At 45.9% G+C, this 24,102-nt stretch overlaps 1 protein-coding gene across 1 annotated transcript in view; it reads right to left on the bottom strand.

Moving 5' to 3' along the window:
* Positions 1–24,102, bottom strand: part of LOC308579775 (uncharacterized protein) — a 78,374-nt gene that overhangs the window by 21,805 nt on the left and 32,467 nt on the right. Inside the window, exons 9-14 of the mRNA XM_081180708.1 lie at positions 10,173–10,331; positions 9,542–9,637; positions 7,826–8,056; positions 6,757–6,895; positions 3,908–3,940; positions 1,034–1,536 (exon numbers count right to left, since the gene is read on the bottom strand). Coding sequence (XP_081036834.1) covers positions 1,034–1,536; positions 3,908–3,940; positions 6,757–6,895; positions 7,826–8,056; positions 9,542–9,637; positions 10,173–10,331 — 1,161 coding nt within the window. The remainder of the gene's footprint in view (positions 1–1,033; positions 1,537–3,907; positions 3,941–6,756; positions 6,896–7,825; positions 8,057–9,541; positions 9,638–10,172; positions 10,332–24,102) is intronic.

Raw genomic sequence — 24,102 nt, forward strand, 5'->3', positions numbered from 1 at the left:
GGGAGGCTTTTAATGTTTGATGTAGTACAGTATTTTAATAAAAAAAATTTTGGAAGCTGCCCAGAGTAGCTGGGGAAGCCCAGCCAGAATGGGCAGGGTATAAATAATAAATTATTATTATTATTATTATTATTATTATTATTATTATTATTATTATTATTATTATTATTATTATGAAAGCAAAGTTCTTCTGAATATTCTGGACACTGTATAGTCTTTACAAAAAAGCTATCAATCACCTAGAAGTTATTTAGCTTCTTAGATGTAAGCTACTCTGTTACATTGGATATCATCAAAATTTGTGGAATCCCCTCCCCCGACAGTGATGCATATTTATTTATTTTATATCTCTATTTATCTCCCTGTGATCATGGGGTTCCTTGGAGGAACGGGTGTGTGCAGTATATGCTGTTTTTCTAAGTCTGAAATGAAACATGAGCAATAGGAAGCAAAACCTTTAATAAAATTAAACATCTCAACCACATGAAATACACCCCAATGTCTGATGATATATATAAAAGCAAAAGTGCTCCTTAGAAATCTATAGATGGAACTGCCTAATCCTTAACTTCCAATTATACTAGGGGCCATATTTGTATAAATGGAAATGTCTCACCATCCCCTAGAATTTGCTCTGTCCTCTCACTAGAACTTTAATTTAGCAGGCTCTTTATTTCCAAAGGGGACACTGATGCAGAAAACCACCTCAGTGACTCTGAACAGAATGAAAGAAGACTGGCTTTTTAGTTTTTGCATTTCAGGAGCTGCCTTGAGAGATTAATGTTCTTTCCAAGGAGAAGCCAGATTTGCAGATGAGCAATTGGCTGGTACTTGTGTCAATCATGATACACCTTCCCATTTTCAGGCCGGTGACATGGACGGTAACGATTGGGTGGTTCTTGTGTCAGTTAGGACACCAACCTGTTGGCCCTCCCTACTCACTACACAAGTAGTGCAGGAGCTAAGCAAGCGAAATAATAATAATAAACCTGTTTTGATGTATGTCTTATGTCTGTGCTGTCCTCCTTTAGTCAGAGAGGGTCAGGTGGGCTTTACGGGGCACCCAAAACAAGGGCAGGAGGGTCTCTCCTGAGAAGGGGGCTGCTGAGAATGTGTAGAGGAGGACAGCCCTATCTGCATCATAAAAGGACACCCGTCCCCCTTCACAGTTCAGGGCCACTCGGATCCTCTCAGGCTCTTTGCGAAGGGTCATAGTAGCGTGGGAGGAGGCCTTGTATTCTCCTGCCCACTTCCCCAGACCCCAGACCCCTTCCTCAGGACCAAATGTGATCTGACCCTTCCTCTTCACAGACTTCCTGGCCACCCCCACAGCCCAGCCCACCTCACTCCCCACAACGACCTCCCAGAAATGTCTTCCGCCTGTGAACCCCTCGCCTCCCAGGACATAGGGATGCTTGTCAAATCTCTCGCAATTGTTGGGCAGATCTTGTTCCTCATCGCCAAATCTCACTCTCTTACGATCCTCAGACAGGATGAGGTGGGGATGGGCTGTGTCTGGATCCAGAGTTACGTTTTCTGTGGAAGCAGATGAGGGAAGGGAAGAGAGACAGGCTTTTGTCTTGACATGTGACAGGAACGGCATTTCCTCCCAAATCAACAGGGCTTCTAAGCACTGCATTTGGAAACGAGATGCTTTTTAGTTCTTCAAAGCATTTCACATGTGCTATCTACAGTGGTACCTTGGGTTAAGAACTTAATTCGTACTGGAGGTCCGTTCTTAACCTGAAACTGTTCTTAACTTGAGGTACCACTTTAGCTAATGGGGCCTCCCGCTGCCGCCACACTATTTCTGTTCTCATCCTGAGGCAAAGTTCTTAACCCGAGGTACTATTTCTGGGTTAGTGGAGTCTGTAACCTGAAGAGTCTGTAACCTGAGATACCACTGTAGTTATAAACCTTACAAAGACCCTTAAGGCAAATCTGTATTATTATCCCCATTTTTCAGATAGGAGGACTGAGGGTGATACAGAGCAGCTTGTCTAAGGCCAATCGGTGAGTAGGTGGCAAAGGGGAGATTCAAAGCAGGGAGTCCCTGATTCGTAGCTCAATCTTTTCAGCCAACGTTCCAGCAAAGACCTCGCTTGAAACCTCAGGAAAAACTGGCAACGAAAGATATCCTCCTTGTGAGCATGACCCAGGTTTCAATTATTCATGTAAAATACTTTCTAACCTGCCGTTTGAGGCACAAAAAAATACAACAGAGCTATTTCTGTGTTTTCCCACTTATGAAAATGGGGGATGGTGGATTACTTAGCCTCTCTCGACACTCCCCCCAAGTGAAGTGGCCAGTTTGAGTCTCCGAAAGCTCCTGTTTGGGTGTCTAGCTCCCAGGTTATGTGGCTGGGCTTGGGCATTTTATTGCCAAAATCCAGTTCTGGAGGGAGCAAGTCTTGATGCTTCCTTTTCTGCACCTTTTCCAGCTGTTGGAATATCCCTTTTGTTGGTGCCCAGCCCTAGGCCAAGCTAGGTACTTAATTCGTTCCAGAGGTCCGTTCTTAACCTGAAACTCTTCTTAACCTGAAGCACCACTTTAGCTAATGGGGCCTCCTGCTGCCGCCGGAGCACGATTTCTGTTCTCATCCTGAGGTAAAGTTCTAAACCTGAGGTACTATTTCTGGGTTAGCGGAGTCTGTAACCTGAAGCATATGTAACCTGAAGCGTATGTAACCCGAGGTACCACTGTGTGCTAGTGACTTAGTTTTAATTTATATATTTTTTAATGGTTGCTTTATCTGTATTGTCCCTGTTATAAGGTAAAGGGACCCCTGACCATTAGGTCCAGTCATGGTTGACTCTGGGGTTGTGGCGCTCATCTTGCTTTATTGGCCGAGGGAGCCGGCGTACAGCTTCCGGGTCATGTGGCCAGCATGACTAAGGCGCTTCTGGCAAACCAGAGCAGCGCATGGAAACGCCGTTTTACCTTCCCACTGGAGTGGTACCTATTTATCTACTTGCACTGGCGTGCTTTTGAACTGCTAGCTTGGCAGAAGCAGGGACCAAGCAACGGGAGCTCACCCCGTCGCAGGGATTCGAACCACCGACCTTCTGATCGGCAAGTCCTAGGCTCTGTGGTTTAACCCACAGCGCCACCCGCGTCCCTGTTATACCTAATTGTAAATTCAAATGTATCCCTATCATGTTTTATGACTTCCTTGATATTGTGTGTGGGCTGGAACTGGTCTGTGACCGAAATAATAAAATTCATCCATCCCCCATGTTGGGAGATTGAGGGTGTGGGCAGGGGAAGGTTAATGCAGCTGTAAGTGTTGCTGGAGAGACTGCCTTCATAGTCCTGGCAAAGTGGCTGAATTCATGGTTTTTCTTAGAGACCAGGCTAAATGATTATGGAATACTTGGAAGAACCTGAGAGAGGGAATGTTTCTCTTGCACATGATAATGTCATCCCAATGTCTGGGCATGAAGAAAACCTGGAGCTTGAGTGAGAGACAGAAAGACCTGAATTTGGACTGTGCAAATTTACAGCATTGCTGTCTCTTCCTGGAGGTCTGACGCAGGTCTGACGCAGACTTGGCTGCTGGAGAATTTAAGCAGTGAACCTATGCTCAGCCTGTGTATATTGGTAAATGAATTTAAAGGCCTCCATTGAGTTAAGAGATTCAAAGGAAACCCATTGGACTGAACTGTGCAAAAACGCTTGTGAAGGATAAATCCTTGGAACTTCTCTTTCCCACAGTGATGTGGGGCAATTGTGCCACACCCCAGTTAAAATATATAGGTTCTTCTGAACAGTGAAAAGCCTGTGAAGGCAGACAGGGAGCACATTTTGGGAACGGAACCCCACTTTGTCTAGCGGCCTCGTCTTTTGAGAGGCGGATCTCATCTCCTCTGGAAATAAGGGCCACCATCAGACCCCAAAATAACATACCTTGCTGCAGCTGAAATCCAGATCCCAGAGTGTCTGTGGAAGAAAAAAAGAACACTGTCATCCTCACAACAAATCTGGGAACACCACCACAATATTGCAGCATGCTATAAGTGAGGGCAAGGATGATGTGTTGGTGCCAAGGTTCAGCCCTTTTGTTGTTGTTATTGTTTAGTTGTTTAGTCATGTCCGACTCTTCGTGACCCCATGGACCAGAGCACGCCAGGCACTCCTGTCTTCCACTGCCTCCCGCAGTTTAATAAAACTCATGCTGGTAGCTTCGAGAACACTGTCCAACCATCTCGTCCTCTGTCGTCCCCTTCTCCTTGTGCCCTCCATCTTTCCCAAAATCAGGGGCTTTTCCAGGGAGTCTTCTCTTCTCATGAGGTGGCCAAAGTATTGGAGCCTCAGCTTCAGGATCTGTCCTTCCAGTGAGCACTCAGGGCTGATTTCATTCAGAATGGAGAGGTTTGATCTTCTTGCAGTCCATGGGACTCTCAAGAGTCTCCTCCAGCACCATAATTCAAAAGCATCAATTCTTTGGCAATCAGCCTTCTTTGTGGTCCAGCTCTCACTTCCATACATCACAACTGGGAAAACCATAGCTTTAACTATACGGACCTTTACATCACATTTTCTCAGCAGGCCCTTCACCTAGAAAGCCCCCCCCCCCAATCTCCAGCATCCACGAGGAGCCTTCAGATTCAGGCAACCCAGGCCTAGAGGCCTCAACACCAGTTGCTCTTTTACAACCCCCCACCACCAAGGTCATAATAAAAGGGGGCAGCAAACCCAAAAGAGGCGACAGGGTTCCACTGCCCAGCTACCAACAGACTCACAGAAGTGTAGATTTGGAAGGGACCTCAAGAAATCATCTAGTCCAACCCCCTAAAATGCAGGAATCCTGCCTACAGCCATCCCTGGGTGGGCTCAAACCACCCACCTTCTGGTTAACAGCCGGACACACTGACTCATCGCACCACCTGAGATTTGTGCTTGGGAAATGTGAGACTTACTTGGGAAAAGTGCGAGATTATGTCTCAGTACCTGTGCAGATCCAAAGCCTCGATGAGGCCCTGGGAAAGGACAGAGCCTCCCGCTCATAAGCAAAGGGGCTAATAATAATAAATAATAATAATATTTTTTTATTTATACCCCACCCTTCCCAGTTCAAACACCGGGCTCAGGGCGGCTAACAACAAATTGAAAACACCTTATACTCCTTGTAAAAGGAGTATAAAATACAATATAAAAACATGAATAACAATAAAATTCAAAATTCAGAGATCAATTTAGGGGAAATAAGCAATTAGATAATCCCCAGGGCTAGCTGGCTGAACTGGTCCTACTTGGGCCAGCGAGGAGGCCACAGGGAGAATTAGCTGTGGGATCTCAGAGCGGGTAATCTTCATAAAAGGGGAGAGGGAGGGAAGTGAAATAAAAGGTCAGGCTGAATTCAGGCTAAGTGATTTGAGAAGTCCCCTTTTCGGTTGGGAAATAAAGTCAGGCCTCCATGCAGAGTGGATGAGGTGCATTTGCTGTTTTCTAAAGATGTTTGCTGCCGTTGGGAGGATAGGCTGTTCTTTAGCAGTGCTTGTGGTGGGTGGCGGGATGCGGGTTAAACCACAGAGCCTAGGACTTGCTGATCAGAAGGCTGGCAGTTCAAATCCCCGCAACGGGGTGAGCTCCCATTGCTCAGTCCCTGCTCCTGCCAACCTAGCAGTTCGAAAGCACATTAAAGTGCAAGTAGATAAATAGGTACCGCTCCGGCGGGAAGGTAAACGGTGTTTCCGTGCGCTGCTCTGGTCCGCCAGAAGCGGCTTAGTCATGCTGGCCACATGACCCGGAAGCTGTACGCCTGCTCCCTCGGCCAGTAAAGCGAGATGAGCGCCGCAACCCCAGAGTCGGCCACGACTGGACCTAATGGTCAGGGGTCCCTTTGCCTTTACTGCTTGTGGCAGGGAATGGCCATGGCTTCGTAGAAGAGCACCAGCTTTACACAAAAATGATCTCAGCTTCAGCACCTGGAATCTCCAGATAGGGATGGGAGGAACTCCTGCCTGGAATCCTGGAGTGGCTGCCAGCCAGTGTAGACAATACTGAGTGAGATGGAGCAGTGGCCTGACTCAACCAGAGGCAGGTTCCTTTGCTGATTCACTCCATGCTCCTATCCTTAAGCAACGGCAGATGCCGAAGCACTAATAGGTATAAATGAGTAGACTCCGTTTTGTAGGAGGGAGCTTTGACCAGAGCCTTTTTCCATAATGGAAGATAATTGCCTTTTCTTTTCACACTCAGCTCTTCCATTTTCCTGACACTGCTAATATGACAAGCAACCTGGAGCCTTTTATGAACATTTTTTCTTATCCCCCCCAAAAAAATTTATTTACATATACATTTACAAAATACACATACATAACACACTACCTTATTTTCATAACATAAAACATACCTACATTACTCTATATAATACCTACCTATACTGTACATATCAACATACCTACACACCTACCCCACACGGACACCCACCTGGTGACTTGACCTCCAGCCGTTCTTGTTACGCTACTTTATTTTTCCAACTAACTTAAACACGTTTCATTATTTCTTTAATCTCTTCTATCTTGACTTTATTCGCCTTTCACTCTAATCATTTTCTGGATTCACTCAATATCTGTCAGAAATTCTACTTTTCCCACATAAATTTTGATGCATTCCTTAAAGATAGCCCACTCCTTATTCACTTTTTGTACCATATCTCCTCTTATCCTCCCTGTTAGTTCAGCAATATGGAAGTATTCCATCCTTTTAGATAAGCAGTCTGTTTTGAACATTTTTTCTTAAATTCTTGGTACCTCTGAACTGCTTCATGACACCCTCCAGAAAGGGATTTATATCGCTGAAGTCCCAGATCTTCCACTTCAGGGCAGGAGGAAAAGCCATAGGGGGATCCTCAAACTTCTCCTGATACCTAGGGGAGAAGAACAAGGTCAACTCACCATCCCTCTAACGCAATGAGCTTTCTGAAAAGCCAGGTGCCTCATCTTGATGTCAGCAAATCTCCACATCATGGTGAGCTGAGATCAGGGTTTTTAGCACATGATGAAAAGCAGCAGGCAGGTGGCTTGCAGATCTACAGTGGAACCTTGGTTCCCAAACGTAATCCGTTCTGGGAGTCCGTTCGACTCCCAAAACAGTTCAGGAACGAAGGTGCGGCTTCCGATTGGCTGCAGGAGCTTCCTACACCCAATCAGAAGCCGCACCAGATGTTTGGCTTCCAAAAAACGTTCGAAAACCAGAACAGTCACTTTCGGTTTTTTATTGTTTGGTAGCCAAGGTTCCACTGTAGTGTACAAATTATGATGCAGCCCCAAAGGCAAGGACTTATTATATATAGAAGCAAAAGGATTATGCTACAATGTAAAAATAGATGTTATTTCATTTTTTGGAAGTGAATGAAACATAGGGTCTTTAGACACAGAGGACTAGAATCTTTTAACGTGAACCATTTTAAAAGAAAGAATGGGGGAGGAATAACAGTTTTTCAACAAGTGCAATGAGTTTTCCAACCAACCTGAAGTGCTTTTTGTGTGCTTACCTCCACAAGCAGCTTCCAATGTCCTGGAAGGAAAGAAGAGATTGAATTCAGTGGAGGCAATTCAGAGTGACAGAAGGAGGGAGAGAAAGACAGGGTGGGAAAAGGGAGAGGATTATTCTCTCAATACTTTTATACTGATTATGAGCTGGCCCAGGAAGACGGACCCTTCTGCTTTTTCATTAACCTTTAAACATCAACCTTCAAGATGAGAAGGATGCCAAGTGATGGAAAGCCCATCCCATCTGTGAACTGGCAGGCAAGGGCCCTCGGACTCAGCATCCCACAACCAGTTAGTTAGGAAGCTCAGAAGCAAGACCAGGCCTGACCTGCAGGAGTTCACTCGCTGGTTCCTGAAGCTTCTCCTCCACCTCCTGGATGAGGCCTTCAAGAGAGGAGAGTTCCCCGGAGAGTCTGGCCAGGTGCTCCTCCCTTCTCTTGGAGATCTCCTTCTCCACCTCTTCCATCTGGAACAGAAGACGCTTTTCTTGTTCTTCCAAAAACCGGCGTAGACGTCTGAACTCTGCCACTGTCTTTTCCATCTCTGCTTCCATTTGATTCTGCAACAAGTAGGCAGAAAAATAAGGACAGCTTGCCAACAGCGGGACTGAATATAGCCTGACTTTGCAGCCTCAGGTCAGTTAAGAGAATTCCCTTAAAAGGGCTCTTTTGACATTTCGGAGACATCACACCAATGTTCACAAAACCTTGCATATACCCACCCACCACTTTGGAATGCTCTTTTGTGAACCTTTTTTGGTGGGAGTTCTGGCCACTCCAAATACAGTGGTACCTCGGGTTAAGTACTTATTCGTTCCGGAGGTCCGTACTTAACCTGAAACTGTTCTTAACCTGAAGCACCACTTTAGCTAATGGGGCCTCCTGCTGCCGCTGCGCCGCCGGAGCACGATTTCTGTTCTCATCCTGAAGCAAAGTTCTTAACCTTAAGCACTATTTCTGGGTTAGCAGAGTCTGTAACCTGAAGCGTATGTAACCTGAAGCATATGTAACCTGAAGCGTATGTAACCCGAGGTAGCACTGTAGTAGCAAAACATATATTTCTGCATTTCATTTTTCCAGATATTTATTCTTGGTTACAGGTCTGTTGTAAAACTGGTGGTGGTTTGGGTGAGATCTCATAATTTGTTGGAAGCCATCCAGAGTGGCTGGGGCAACCCAGATTATTGGTGTGTGTGTGTGTGTGCTGTCCTCTTCCAAGTCTACGTTTTTATAACATAAGATGGGGGTCTGTAGTAGAAGGAACTCTTGAAGTGATTAGTCTGGTGTCTGTTTAGTTAATAGCCCCAGCCCAGCCTGCTAAGCATTCTTTTTACATGTTTAAGGAGTTGGTGAATTACAGGTACCATGCTACCATGGAAACAACTAGCTAGTGCAGGTGAGAAGTCAGGAGATGTCTGCCTTGCTTTCTGTGCTGAAACTAAAGCTATGAATCTGGGGTCCCCTTTGAAACTTAAGAGGGGAACAAGATCCATTGGTGCTGTGACCATGAGCCCTTCTATCTTATGCTCAGCCTAAAGGTAAAGGTAAAGGGACCCCTGACCATAAGGTCCAGTCGCGGACGACTCTGGAGTTGTGGCGCTCATCTCGCTTTATTGGCCGAAGGAGCCGGCGTACAGCTTCCGGGTCATGTGGCCAGCAGGACTAAGCCGCTTCTGGCAAACCAGAGCAGCGCACGGAAACACCGTTTACGTTACCGCCGGAGCGGTACCTATTTATCTACTTGAACTTTGAGGTGCTTTCGAACTGCTAGGTTGGCAGGAGCTGGGACTGAGCAACGGGAGCTCACCCTGTCGCGGGGATTCAAACCACCGACCTTCTGATTGGCAAGCCCTAGGCTCTGTGGTTTAACCCACAGCGCCACCCGTGTCCCATTATGCTCAGCCTACAGATGTTTAAATAAAACCATGTATCACAAATACCAAGGGGGGGAAATCAAACTGAACCGGAGGGAAGTGCTTTCATCGCTCAGAGAGTGGGGTGCTTGTAACAATACTTTTGGGCTTCCCAGGGATGTTGACACTTACGAGCAGGTCTTGGCTTTCCTCTTCAGCGTCCATTTTAAATGCCATGATCTTTTCTCTCTCCTTCCTCAGATGGCCTAAGCACCTACAGATCTGGTTCTGCAAACAAAACAAAATTCCAGTCTGGTTCTATTTTCTTTTCCTGCTGAGTTTTAGGATGCATGCAAGAGGGAAGTTGAACAATACGGCTGTCCTGCATTCCAGGGTCTTTTGTGGAGATTCCCAGGCTGTCTTATTTATCCCAGTGGATTGAATAAGACAAACAGATCCAATATGGGTTTAATGTAACTCCCTCCAGCCCCTTGAGAGACTGCTTCAGACCAACTCAAGCTCCAGGTTTTGAAGAGCTGTTCGACATTAGAGCAGAGAATAATAATATAATAATAATTTATTATTTATACCCCGCCCATCTGGCTGGGTTTCCCCAGCCACTCTGGGCGGCTTCCAACAAAACACTAAAATACAATAAATACTATAACCTGTGTGTTTTGGGGGGTCTTTCTCCTTGGATGAAAGCAGAGACATTTACAAACTGAATCATAATAGATTATAAACATTTCCCACAATTTTTGCTCTCTCGTGTCACCCAGCCGTGCCCTGCCCTCCCCCACCAAGACCCATTGCCGTTTCCTACCATGTACTCCTGGGACGCCTCCTCCAGAGGAATCACCTCGTGGCTTTTGTGCTCCTTGGATCTTTCACACACCAGACAGATGGGGCTTTCGTCCTCCTTGCAGAAGAGCTTCAGGGGCTCCTGGTGTTTCTCGCAGACTCTTTCCTTTCCCTCCGCCCGCTTTCTTCCACAGAAATCCCCACGGAGCATCTTGGCTTTTTCTGCAACATTTGCCAGCGACCGATTGGGGATGAGGTTCCTCTGTTGAACTGTTTTCCTGCACTCAGGGCAGGAAGCCTCTCCTTCGGATTTCCCCCAATATTGGATCAGGCAGGCTCGGCAGAAGTTGTGCCCGCACTCCGGGATGATCACTGGATCCTTGAAATACTCCAGGCAGATGGAGCAAGTGGCTTCCTCGAAGAGATCTTGCACGGGACCCCCGGAAGCAGCCATGGCTGCAGCTTCGCCTGGAAGAAAGTTGCTTTCGCTTTCTTTCTCGTCTGCCAGCAACTGGGCGTGTTTCCTTTGCAGGAAGGAGGTGACGCAAGATCTCTCCCGAGTCTCTAACAATGGGTTTTTTTAAAAAAACAACAACAACAGGGAAATCGTTCGTGGCTGGCTGTTCATTTAGGCAGGCATTTTCCGATGACAGCTGGAGACAAGTGAATTTTTTGTATTGTTATGAACTTCGCAACATCCTCAAATCGCACTGAAAGTCAGTGAATCAATCTGAGCCTCTTAAGCTCCTCCCATCTGTATGCTCCGCACGCAAGCACGCGCGCGCACACACGGAGAGAGTATACATTCAAAGCAGCATAATTAGCAGGCAACTAAAATATCATCTTAAAGATGTCAAAAGAAAACATTGCAAAGGTCGATTACAGAGCGTATTTAATGCAGCAAAGTTAACGCAAAAATTAAACATTTCAAAAGAAAGCATTACTAAAGGAAGTCAAATATGAAATGCACATTTAAAGCAGCATGATTAGCAATAAAATAACATAACAAAATAAAATAAAATAATAAAATAAAATATTACTCTAGAAGAACATACCTGCTGCTGTTGCTGCCAAACCTGCCCATAGGGGTTCCTGGCGGGCAGTGGCTGTGGAAGCTCAGGCTAAACGACCTGAGACTGCACTAAGAGACATCCAAGATCCCTGCCCTTTCTTGTAGAGTTGGGAGGGATCCTGAGGGTCGTCCAGTCCAACCCCCTGCAGGGCAGGAATGTCAACTAAAGCATCCAGGACTCCCGGGCCAGGTGGGAAAAGGCCTGCAAGACAGGGGACAGCAGGTATTCCAGGACTCACAGCCAAGGTGGTCTCTTGAGGAACAGGGTGCCTCTGAGCATGCACTCAGCCTTGGAATTTGTCATCAGCACCAGAGCCAAGCTCAAGAGATGCGCACATTAATCCACGCCTGCTTTCCTCACTCCAGCAGGTTTTGCAGTGATGGCAAGCTCTTGAGTTGTTGCTGTGTTACTGGAGATCTGTCAGTAGATTCCAACCTACCTTCGACCCAGCCCTGCCATAAGCATCTTGTGGGAATGTTCAGGGTGTCAGGAGAGGATATATTGTTTATTAATATCCTTCCTAACGTGCGCTAGCAAGTTCCTTTACTTAGCAGAGTGCATTCCCTTTTACGTAGCAGAAAACTAGTTGCAAACTCGAGTGAGTTTCTTAAGACAATATGCAATTCAATCTGGCTTGTCCAGATTGAAATATGTTCTAATATTTTCCTGGTAAGACCCCTTGTAAAGGTAAAGGGACCCCTAACCATTAGGTCCGGTTGTGGCCGACTCTGGGGTTGCGGCGCTCATCTCGCTTTATTGGCTGAGGGAGCCGGCGTACAGCTTCCGGGTCATGTGGTCAGCACGACTAAGCCGCTTCTGGCAAACCAGAGCAGAGCATGGAAACACCGTTTACCTTCCCGCCAGAGCGGTACCTATTTATCTACTTGCACTTTTAGGTGCTTTCGAACTGCTAGGTTGGCAGGAGCAGGGACAGAGCAACGGGAGCTCATCCCATCGCGGGGATTCGAACTGCCGACCTTCTGATCAGCAAGCCCTAGGCTCTGTGGTTTAACCCACAGCGCCACCCGCATCCCAAAGACCCCTTGAATTCCCTCCTAAAAGAATAAAGGCACCACAGTCTTATTCATAAGCAATAAAAAGAAACTTTACTCACGATCAGGCAGAGCACAGTGTGATAGCTGAAGGCAGGCTTTAGGCTTAAAGTTACAAACATAAAGAAACAGGTTTACCCCATATGTGGATTGACTACAGTTAGTAGTCCGGGAAGTTTGCAGGACAAAAGGAAGATGGAAAAGAGGGAGAGTGGCAGCATGCCTTGTCCTTTTACCAGGTCTGGAAAGGTCACTAGTCACATGCAAGGAAGGATGCTTCAGGCCAGGAGGAACAGGAAGTTTGGACTGGCTGGACCAAACATTCCCTTGCATGTCCACTCTAGCAAAACAAGGAATGTTGTACTTGACTGCTCTCAGTGGATTACATCCCACACATCTTGATGAGCTCCTCTTATGTTCTTATGACACCAAATGCTTTCCACTTGCGTTAAAACACTGCTCATAGTTTGTTTATTCAGTAGTGATAGAATCATGGAGGTGGAAGGCACATCAGCAGTCATCTTATCAATGAGGGATCTTTATGGTATGGATGATGTATACCCTGTCAGGAGTTTGTCCTACTCTCTAGTAGGACCCTGGCAGAGACACATGCCCGACTGGCATGTTCCCTCCCTCCTGGTCGACCATTCGGGAGCTTCAAAAGCTTTCTTCTGCCCGAACATCACAGCAACCGATGCCAACAGACATCGGTACACTTAGGGATCCGCAGAGTCTTCACAGCTTGCGTAACAGACCTCAGCAACTCAGCATTTTGGCTAATCTACTTTATTTACATATAGGAGCACTGCAACATGGCTCCCCCTCTCTCTCTAGCATTGGGCAGCAAAGAGAAAAAGAACGAAGGACAATAGTCCCCATTCACGGAACACAGTAACACAAACATCCTGTCTCCGTAACTCCGCACTCTGTGGAGTCAAAACATACACCATCATGTGATAGACAAAAATCCCATGACTGCAATCACGGAGCAGGAATTCTAACTCCCCCCCCCCCGGCAAAATAAAATAAAGAAAGTATTGCTCTTCTCTACCTCTTCATAGAGAACAGCTAGTTTGGGAAAGGTGGTTGGCCAAAGTTGAGGTAATACAAATCCCATTTAGGGACTCAAAGCCCCTCTCTTCATACTTCCTGTCAAGTGGGAAGGTCTGAGGGATGTGTGGCACATTAAATTAAGGCCTCTCTCCATGCCAGCCAACGCTGCCTCATCGGCATTCCTGATAGCAAGGGATTGGGGGGTTTCTGCGAGGCCTGGGTAAGTCAACACCTCTCCGCTGAGCCGGTCCTACTTCACAGGGTTGCTGTGAGGATTACATAGGATATCATACCTTGGCTACATCACTGCAGTTCCTGGAGGCAGGATTATGTGGTGTATGAGGCTGTTACACTTTTCTTTTTTTATATTCTTATTAAAGATTTCTTAGTGTACAGGAACACGTGCGTTGTCTCATTTTTCAGGTTGTGTTTTCTACAATTCTGTTTCATTTATTGTGAGACAAGTTTTACCCTGTTGCCTCTAGCTGGGCAATCGCGTGCAGCTGCTTCACTACCAGTTGGGTCAGGAGAGGCTGAGGCGGCCTCTGGGTCTAGTAACCCACCGACGTCTCCTGAGCTGCAGAGACTCAGGTCTGAGAGAAGGAGAGACCTGAGTACTCGCAGGAGGAGTGCTCGCCTTTGGGTGAGACAGGGAGGTGAGTCACCGGGGGATCAGGACTGGCCGCTACCATGTCAAAGATAAAAGGCTGTCGGACCCTGCCCCGGGTTGTGGGAGCAACATTGCTGCTTGCTGGAACCTGCCTGTTACCCTGTGCCTGACCTAGCCTGGTTTCCTGCCTTGGCCCTGTTGGACTGACTCCTCATGGAAGCCTTGGATTTGGGACCGGACCTGGACCGTGTTACTTGGGTTAACCCAAGCACAAACAGAGACCAGACCAGAATAATTAAAGCAAAGCGGCTGTAAACCTGATCTTTTATTAAAAGAATGACTGTTGGCAACAGGGTTCCCACTCACGTAACAGGCGATGGAGGAGAATTCAGAACAAAAGAAAACTCTTACATTTATACCTTTGATTTTCAATACAGAACAATGAGAAGTTAGAAAAAACAGAAGACGTCAGACGAGGCGCTGTCTAAGTAAGCTGCCAGCTACCGTATTTTTTGCTCCACAAGGCACACTTTTTTCCTCCTAAAAAGTAAGGGGAAATGTCTGTGCATCTTATGCAGCGAAAAAAACGGTAATTTATTTGCTCCCCAATGCGTGCATTGGTGAAAGGGAACCCATGCCTTTGGCATGATTAGGCAGCCATTTTTACATAGTACGGATATGTGACAAATTTGGCAATATGTATGCAAATAAATGAAGTATATTGTTATAGCAGTAAGACAGCAGTAAGTTGAGCTTTTAGAGCCAACGATGCAATGAAAGAGAATGTAACGGACGAGCAGAAGGGGAACATAGTCTAGGTACATTTGATACAGTACATTGTGAACCAAATCATATCAGTGTAGCATGTAAGGACACATACACTCAAGGGTACAGTAAAATGGTGAGTAAGCGTCAGTGTAGCAAATGAGGATACAAAGGATACTGGCACATTAATATTCTTATAACGGGGAATGGTGAGTGTGGTGGCAATGCTTCTATTCTTCTACTTAGTGTATGTGTGGGGTTTTGCGTCATTGTTACTTGTGTGGGTTCTCTTACTATTCACTCGTTGTGTTTCCTTGGTATTGAGAGGCTGTTACGATTTTTGAGGTGCAAATGACAAAAGGGCAACAGGAAGCAAAATCTTTGATAAAAGAAGAAGAGGAGGAGTTTGGATTTGATATCCCGCTTTATCACTACCCGAAGGAGTCTCAAAGCGGCTAACATCCTCCTTTCCCTTCCTCCCCCACAACAAACACTCTGTGAGGCTGAGAGACTTCAGAGAAGTGTGACTGGCCCAAGGTCAGCCAGCAGCTGCATGTGGAGGAGCGGAGACGCAAACCCGGTTCACCAGATTACGAGTCTATCACTCTTAACCACTACACCATACTGGGGTTAACACACAAAAACCCCAAATATGTCCAGGCACACAAAAGTACAAGCAGAGGTGCTCTCTAAAAATCTATAGATGGATCTGCCCAACTGTTAGCTGCAGATTATTTCAATGGAAATAATTGTATACATAGAAATGTAGCACCACCCTGGCTTCCAGCATCACCTACAAGCTGAACGTGATCATCTTGGGAAGGTTAGTGAAAGACCTAGGCGGACACAGGAATTTTTTTCTTACATCTGAGTTTCATAACCAACCCAGGCCACAGACTCCCGAGGAAACACTGCCTGAAGCACGGGACAGGGTCTACAGGCTTTCTGACAGTGCTTCCTAGACACCTGGCCTGAGCAGGACAAGCGGTGAAAGAGCCAGCTAGCCACTGTTCTACAAATATGGCTTCTCCTCAGGGAGAAAGTAACCTCTGAGCTCATTCCTGGGAAGGAAGCAGCATGCATGTGGCGACAGCGCGGGGTTCCTCCATCTTGTCTGCCTCCACCCTTAGGCAGGCAGGTTTAGATGGCCCTTACTGAACACAGAAAACAAGGGCTGGAGGGTCTCTCCTGAGAAGGAGGCTGCTGAGAACGTGCAGAGGCGGGCTGCTCTATCGGCATCGTAAAAGGCCATCCGCCTCCCTTCACAGTTCAGGGTCACTCGGATCCTCCTGGGCTCACAACTCAGGGGCAAAACAGTCCGTGAACCAAGACAGGCAGCCCTGTATGCGCCTCTCCACTTCCCCAGATCCCAGACTCCTTCTTCGGGACCAGCAGTGATCACCTGCTTCCTCTGGACAGAACTTTTGGCAACCCCCACAGCCCACCCCTCATCGCTCCCCACAGTGACTTCCCAGAAATGCCTGCCTGCTGTGAACCCCTCACGACCCAGGACATAATAATAGTTGTTAAATCTCTCTGGTCTGTCGGGCAGAACTTGACATTCTCCTCCTCGCCTCACACTCTTACGATCCTCAGACAAGAGGAGCCAGGGATTTGCTGTGTCGGGATCCAAAGTTACATTTTCTGTGGGGGCAGATGAGGAAAGAGAAGACGAACAAGATCAGCTGGGAGACTTGACTTTTGTCTAGGCACGTAACAGGGAAAAACAACGCCGTCTGAAATCAACAGGACCTCATCCAGGACTGGGATGCATCCTTTGATTTATAATACAGATAATAATAATAATAATAATAATAATAATAATAATAATAATAATTTATTATTTTTACCCCGCCCATCTGGTTGGGTTTCCCCAGCCACTCTGGGTGGCTTCCAACAAAACACTAAAATACAATAAACTATTAAACATTACAAGCTTCCCTAAACAGGGCTGCCTTCAGATGTCTTCTAAATGTCTGGTAGTTGTTGTTCTCTTTGACATCTGGTGGGAGGGTGGGTTCCACTACCGAGAAGGCCCTCTGCCTGGTTCCCTGTAACTTGGCTTCTCACAGCGAGGGAACCGCCAGAAGGCCCTCGGTGCTGGACCTCAGTGTCCGGGCAGAACAATGGGGGTGGAGATGCTCCTTCAGGTATTCACATGTGTGCCATGCTTTCAAGTGTTTAAAGCATCACACATGCATTATATAATTTTAATGTTTACAGCAACTCTGTAAGGCAAATCAGAATTATTATTATCCCCATATTTCAGAGTGGCTTGTCTAAAGGCTACCTAGTGATCCATAGCTAAAACATTTAGCCAAGATTTCAACAAAGACCAGGCCAATAAATGGCTGGACTAAGGGCCACGACTTTTATTAAGTGACATGTCTGTGACTTTAACATTATTAAATACTGAACAATTGTTTTCTCAGTAATAGTAGCGCAGTGCATCCCAACATTTCTCCGATGAAAATAGGGACGTCCCATTCTTTAATGATGATTTTACTATTTATACCCCGCACATCTTATTGGGTTGCCCCAGCTACCCTGGGAAGCTTCCAACATACATAAAAACATAACAAAACATTAAACATTTAAAAAAATCTTCCCTATACAGGATTGCCTTCAGACGGCTCAGGGTTTGGATAACTCCATACCCTCCAACATTTCTCCAATGAAAATAGGGAGGTCCTAAGGAAAAGCGGGACATTCCGGGATCAAATCAGAAATCGGGATGGCTTCTCAAAATCATAGATGGCCCTGGAAAATAGGGGCACTTGGAGGGTCTGTCCATGTAGTATAGTTTTAGGTACTAGTTGAAAACTTGTCCTTCTATTTGGTTTTTTGATGCCTGGACTACGGGCTGGTTGGCTCTCTCTTCACAGGCCTAATTGGCACAGTATCATTTTGGTCGGAGAGATTCCTGGCTAAATGGATAAAATTATCGGGAAGGTCCAGAAATGGGGGCATGAGTCCCTCCACCCCACACACTTAGTTAAGGATATCATCTAGGTATCTCTCCATGTAGAAAAACTGAAGTTTGAGGCAGAGGCAGACATACAATGCTCTGAGTTTGGGTTCTTTATGCTTACAGCATTTCATGCTGTTGACTGCCTCTTGCTGGAGATCAGATGTGGGGCAGCGGACTTGCCTGCTTGTGTTTAAGCCGTGTGCCAACACCCATGTTCAACCTGTCTGTATTGCCTCCTTGAGCAACTTGGAAATTATCACTGCTCACAGAAGAGAGTGAATGTGAAATCTCAGGTAAAAGTTATAGCTCATCGGAAGCGGCAGAAACATGTATGGCAGACATAGAAAGTGCTAGCCAGGGAGAACTGACATGGACAGAGTAGGCCCAATGGCCTGGTCACTTGGAGAAAAAAGCCCATCTCTGCCAGGAATTGTGCTTCCAGCAGACCCTGAAATGACATACCTTTTCTCAGCTGAAGTCCTGATCCCAGAGAGTCTAGACAAGAAAAGGGAGCAGAGACTTAGCGCCACACCAGTGTCCTTATAACAATCTGGTAACAACAATACGAACTCATAACATTATATCAGAGGTCAGGCAACCAGAGGTGTCCTCCAGACTACAAGTCCCATAATCCTTAAGCACTGGCCATGCTGGCTGAGGCTGATGGAAGTTGTTGCCAAAAGCATCTGGAAGCCACCATGTTGGCTTTCACATCACTACAGCTTGGATAAGTAGGGGGGATGTATTAGTGTCAATGTCCAGAATAAGGACATGGTGTCTCCTTAGAGAAAAACTGCCTCCCATCCAACAGATCTTTCCATCACCAGCAGCCTTGAGGAGCTGTCAGATCCAGACACCCCTGCCCCAGGATCAGAGATCTCACTTGCCAGAGTTACTGACTGGATCTTGGATACCTCCTGCCCCCCTCTTGGGTGCCCAGGAATTGAATAGACTGCAGCCCAGGCATGAGCTTTGGGGCCCTCCAGCTCTTGGCTAGCAGTATGAGAGGCTGTGAGGTGTATTAAAGCACCTGCGTGAATCAAGGCCTGTTTGAGAGACAGGAAGGGGTGAATAGAAGTTCTTGGTCTGAGCAGCTTCATTGCTGAAACAGCCACTCCAAACAAGCTCAGCCTTCCTGAACCAGGGGAATGAACTGCAAGTCAGTGTAGACAATACTGAAGCAGATGGAACAATGTTTTCTGACAGTGCAAGGCTTGCACTGTTCAGTAGTGCTGGGTAGTTTGTAGTTTGCAGGTTGATCACTCCCCTTTTCATGATGAAATAAAATTGCTGCTTTTTCAGCTGGCCGTCCCATCTTCCATCTTCCTGGCCCAGCTAATATTATAAGTGACCTGGAGCTATCCACGAACATATATTTTTTTAATGCCCACTATAAAACCATTGAAGCCATTCTTAGTACCTCTGAACTGCTTCATGACACCTTCCAGAAAGGGATTTATATCACAGAAGTCCCAGATCTTCCACTTCAGCGCAGGAGGAAAAGCCACAGGAGGAGCCTCAAACTTCTCTTTTGCTTGAGACCTGATGGAGAAGAACAACATCAACCACCTTCCTTCCAATTAGGGCCGGCCCACCCATGAGGCAAAGTGAGGCGACTGCCTCAGGTGGCAGAATCCACAGGGGCAGCAGATCTCAATGTTGATCTTCCTTCTGCTCTTGTTCCTGATGTCACCCCTTTCTTCTTGGCAAAGAGGAGGGTGCTGTGTTTTGGTTCGCCTCAGGCAACAAAACATATTGGGCCACCTCTGCTTCCAAGGCAAGCAGCTTTCTGAAAAGCCAGATGTCTCTTCCTGGTGTCAGTTAATGTCCACATCATGGAATGTGTGACAGGAAGTGAAGAGCAGGGATTTTACTGTGTTCAGACATCTTGTGAACACCTATCTATTTAACCAGACTCTACCTGACCCCCCTGGATTGGACCCTCTTATTACGGTATTCCTGTTATTATGATGCTGCTTTATGGCTGTTATGTTGTATTTTTGCACACCCTTTAGAGATTTCTCAATATTTAGCAGTTTTAGAAATACTTTTAAATAAGATACGATTTAACAAGTTACGGTGGACACCTAGAGGCAAATATATAGAAGCAAATGTACAAAGATATATAGAAGAAATATCTACTTTGTTGGAAGTGAATGAAAAATAAAATCATTGGACAGTGAGAGATTTTAGGATTAGGCCCATTTAAAATTAATCATTTAAAAAGAGAAAAATAGTGTGTGTGTTTATATATATGCACAGCCCTGAGTGCTCACTGGAAGGACAGATCCTGAAGCTGAGGCTCCAATACTTTGGCCACCTCATTAGAAGAGAAGACTCCCTGGAAAAGACCCTGATGTTGGGAAAGATGGAGGGCACAAGGAGAAGGGGACGACAGAGGACGAGATGGTTGGACAGTGTTCTCAAAGCTACCAGCAGGAGTTTGACCAAACTGCGGGAGGCAGTGGAAGACAGGAGTGCCTGGCGTGCTCTGGTCCATGGGGTCACGAAGAGTCGGACACAACAAAACTACTAAACAACAAATGCACAGACTATATGAGGGTAAGGAAGGCTTACCCAGTGAAAACTTGCCCTCTCTTTTAAGACATTATTATGATATTTTAAAATGAAATAATACTTGTAAATCATGTGGCGTACAGTATTTCCATAATTAATGGTATGGGTGACTGGGTATTTCATCATCATAAAATGTGATTGCATATTTTGTAGATGAGAAAGAGGTTGTAGGAGTCTGAAACATGTTGTATAGTTGAAAATTTATTTCTCTAAGGGAATATTTAAAAATTAATTACCCTAATATTTAAATATTAATTACTCTCAATAGTGAGAGGATCATTTTCTTTTATTTTCTGCTTACCTCTGTAAGAAGCTTCCAATATCCTAGAGGGAAAGAAAGAAGTCATTTGGGTCACTTCTCTGCAGAATACTGTGTGGGTCTGAATGAAGGAGGGAGGGAGAGAGAGACAGAGAGACAGAGAGGCGTATCTATCTTTTGGCAAAACACAAAGCAAAACACTCCCCTCTAAAACACGCAGAGAAATTTGATTCTGATTGAGTCAAACTGAGGCATACGCAATATCAAAGAACCACAGATTCAAGATTGTAATGGAAACAAATAATTTCATTGATACAGAATGCTTCGTTCAAGCCCTAGTGCTCACTTTTTCTGAATATTTGGACTTATCCAAACATCCTCCTCCCCATCTAGTTGCTAAACAGGATGTCTCAGTTCCCTAGAATGACCTAACTTCTAAGTGTCTTGGCGTCCTAGCATTCATGAAATGCAGTTCATAGTCACCCAGCCAGAGCTATGGGCCAGAAAGGACCATGCATGCTGGGCCAAACGACGTCAACATGCCATGCTTGCATGCCTCACAACATGCGCGCATGATGTCAGCATGCCCCACAGAATGCTGGTGCCATGCTCACAAGCTAGGGATCATGTTCGCAAGCATTATAAGCAGTCAGTTCCCAAAAGCCTGTTGGAATAAAAGGGTTTTCACCTGGAAGTGACTGGGAGTGGCCACCGAGACCATATAACACCGGTCCTGAAAGGCCTACGTTGGCTCCCAGTACGTTTCCGAGCACAATTCAAAGTGTTGTTGCTGACCTTTAAAGCCCTAAACAGCCTCGGTCCAGTATACCTGAAGGAGCGTCTCCACCCCCATCGTTCAGCCCGGACACTGAGGTCCGGCGCCGAGGGCCTTCTGGCGGTTCCCTCACTGCGAAAAGTGAGGTTACAGGCAGAGGCGGAGCTAGCTGCTCTGTGCCCGTGGGGGTGGGGCTGGCATACCGGGGGCGCCGCCCACAGCAAGCGTCCCGGAGGTAGCAGCGCTGTGATGTAACCTCCCCTCCCAGGGATGACACCCAGGACGAGCCGCACCCACCACACACCCCATCCTCTGCCACTTGGTAAAGGGAACCAGACATAAGGCCTTCTTGGTAGTGGCACCCTCCCTGTGGAACGCCCTCCCATCAGATGTCAAGTAAATAAGTAACTGACTTTTAAAAGACATCTGAAGGCAGCCCTGTTTAGGGACGTTTTTAATGTTTAACATTATGTTGGCAGCCGCCCAGAGTGGCTGGGGATACCCAGCCAGATGGGGAGGGTGTAAATAATAAATTATTATTATTATTGTTTATTATTATTACTGGAAGGACAGAAAGGAAGGAGCCAGCCTGGCTTCTCTGGGGAGGGAGTTCTTAAGTCTGCAGCAGCCCCTCATATATGACTGCTCCCCTGTAGAACAACACAAAAGTTCCCGGAAGTTAAAAACCAAGTAGCAGGGAGGAAGTAGCCAAGGTGCACTACTCAGCTTCTTCTTCTCACCAACATTTTAAAATGTGGGGCAGAATTCAGAAGTGATCTCCCAGCATCAGAAGGAGGCCTCACCTGCAGTTGTTCATTCGCTGGCTGCCAACGCTTCTCCTCCATCTCCCGGATGAGGCTGTCAAGAGAGGAGAGTTCCCCGGAGAGTCTGGACAGGTGCTCCTCTCTTTTCTTTGCAATCTCCTTCTCCACTTCTGCCATCTGGGACAGCAGAGCCTTCTCTTGTTCTTCCAAAAACTGGTGCAGTCGTCTGAACTCAACCACCATCTTTCCCTTCTCTGCTTCTACTTGTTTCTGCGATAAGTATGTGGAAGGAAGAGACAGGAGGACACTATCAGAAATACAGTCTGGCTTTGCAGCATCCAGAGGTCAGTTTTGAGAAGGATCGGCCTAAAAGTAACTTTCTCTCACAACATCTACCTGTTAGAATATCGTCTTCAGTACTGAATAAATGGCAGCAACTGATACCAAACTTTAAATGTCAAAATAACCAGCCGAGACTGAAAGCCAGAGCTATATGTGGTACTAAGAAGAGAGGTTTGCAACTTCAAAATATAACAGATTTGTATTTTTCAGCTGTAATAAATTGAGTAGTAGAATGGATTATGAATGTCTATGAGGAGACAGCTAAACATGAGCCAAATTTGATTGAAGTACCATTAAATAGAATATTATGGGGAACATACAACAGACCATTTTTGCTGAAAAATTGTTTATTTTCTAATTTGGTAAGGTTATGGGACTGATATAAAAGCTTGCTCAGCTCTAAATTTTCTCCCTTGGGATCAATAATAAACATAATAGAATAGGATGTTTCCAAGTTTAAAATGTAGAAAAAGTATATGTTTAGCATTTGGGCCTTAATTAGGCAAGGACCACATGATTTCATATTTAGAGATTAAGGGATGGACGGTGGGAAGCAATCCTTTATGGTCTGAAAGGTTTTGAATCCGTTCTAAATTGCAAGGCTATATTAAAACTCCTAATCAAGCTGAACAAATTTGAGAAAATTTGGTGAACATTTTGGTAAAAAGTTATCAGTCGTTCTTGATATACAGTGCGGACCCAGAAGAATTTTATGGTATAATATCCCAGAACATTGGGGAAATTGGAAGTGTGGGAGAAGTTATTGTTAATTGAATATAGGTTTACTTTGAATTCAGGGATAACAGAAAATTGCTATAAAATAATGAGCAGGTGGTACACCATGCCAGTAAAGATAAACAAAATAAATACAAATTATCCCACCCCTGCCACGTGTTGGAGATGTCAGAAAGAAAAAGGAGACCTTTTCCACAAGTGATAGGAAATGTGAAACAGCAAAGAAATAATGGAGTTAAATACCGTAATTTTTGCACCATAACACTCACTTTTTTCCTCCTAGAAAGTAAGGGGAAATGTCTGTGCGTGTTATGGAGCGAATGCCTACGGGTCGTGGGGGGGAATCTGCTGCAGTTGTGAGCAGAGGATCCATGGTTCCCCTTCCTTCCCTCCTCCGTGGCTCGCTTTGAAACAGCAAAGCAGGAGAAGAGCCGCGGAGTGGGGAGGAGAGAGGGACAGAGAGCCTGCTTCTTTAAAGGAGCAAAGCGGGAGGGGAGAGGAGCCTTCTTCCCTTATACCCCTCTTCTTCATTATTAGCAGCATTCTTCTCCACCCACCCCACGCATGCTCCTTGTCCCTTGAGTGCTTTTCCTTCCTTCCCCAATTAAAACGTGGTTACAAAGCACGTATCCACATGGATCCTCAGGATTTTTGCACTGGGTCACCCCAAATTCACCATCAGATCACATAGCATGTCCATGGCTACATCTTGCACCAAAAAAAATCACGCACCCACTGTTGCCTGGGGCCGCAGTGGTGCAAAAACGTGGTTACAAAGCATGGATCTACATGGATCCTCAGGATTTTTGCATTGGGCAACTCCAAACTCACTGTCAGATCACATGTCTGTGGCCACAGCATGAACCACAAAAATCATATATCCACTGTTTCGTTTAGAATATTTTTTTTCTTGTTTTCCTCCTCTAAAAACTACGTGCGTGCGTGTTATAGAGCGAAAAATACGGTAAATGTTCAT

The sequence above is a fragment of the Podarcis bocagei genome (assembly GCF_964188305.1).
Source record: "Podarcis bocagei genome assembly, chromosome: 2".
In the NCBI taxonomy this organism is placed as follows: Eukaryota; Metazoa; Chordata; class Lepidosauria; order Squamata; family Lacertidae; genus Podarcis; species Podarcis bocagei.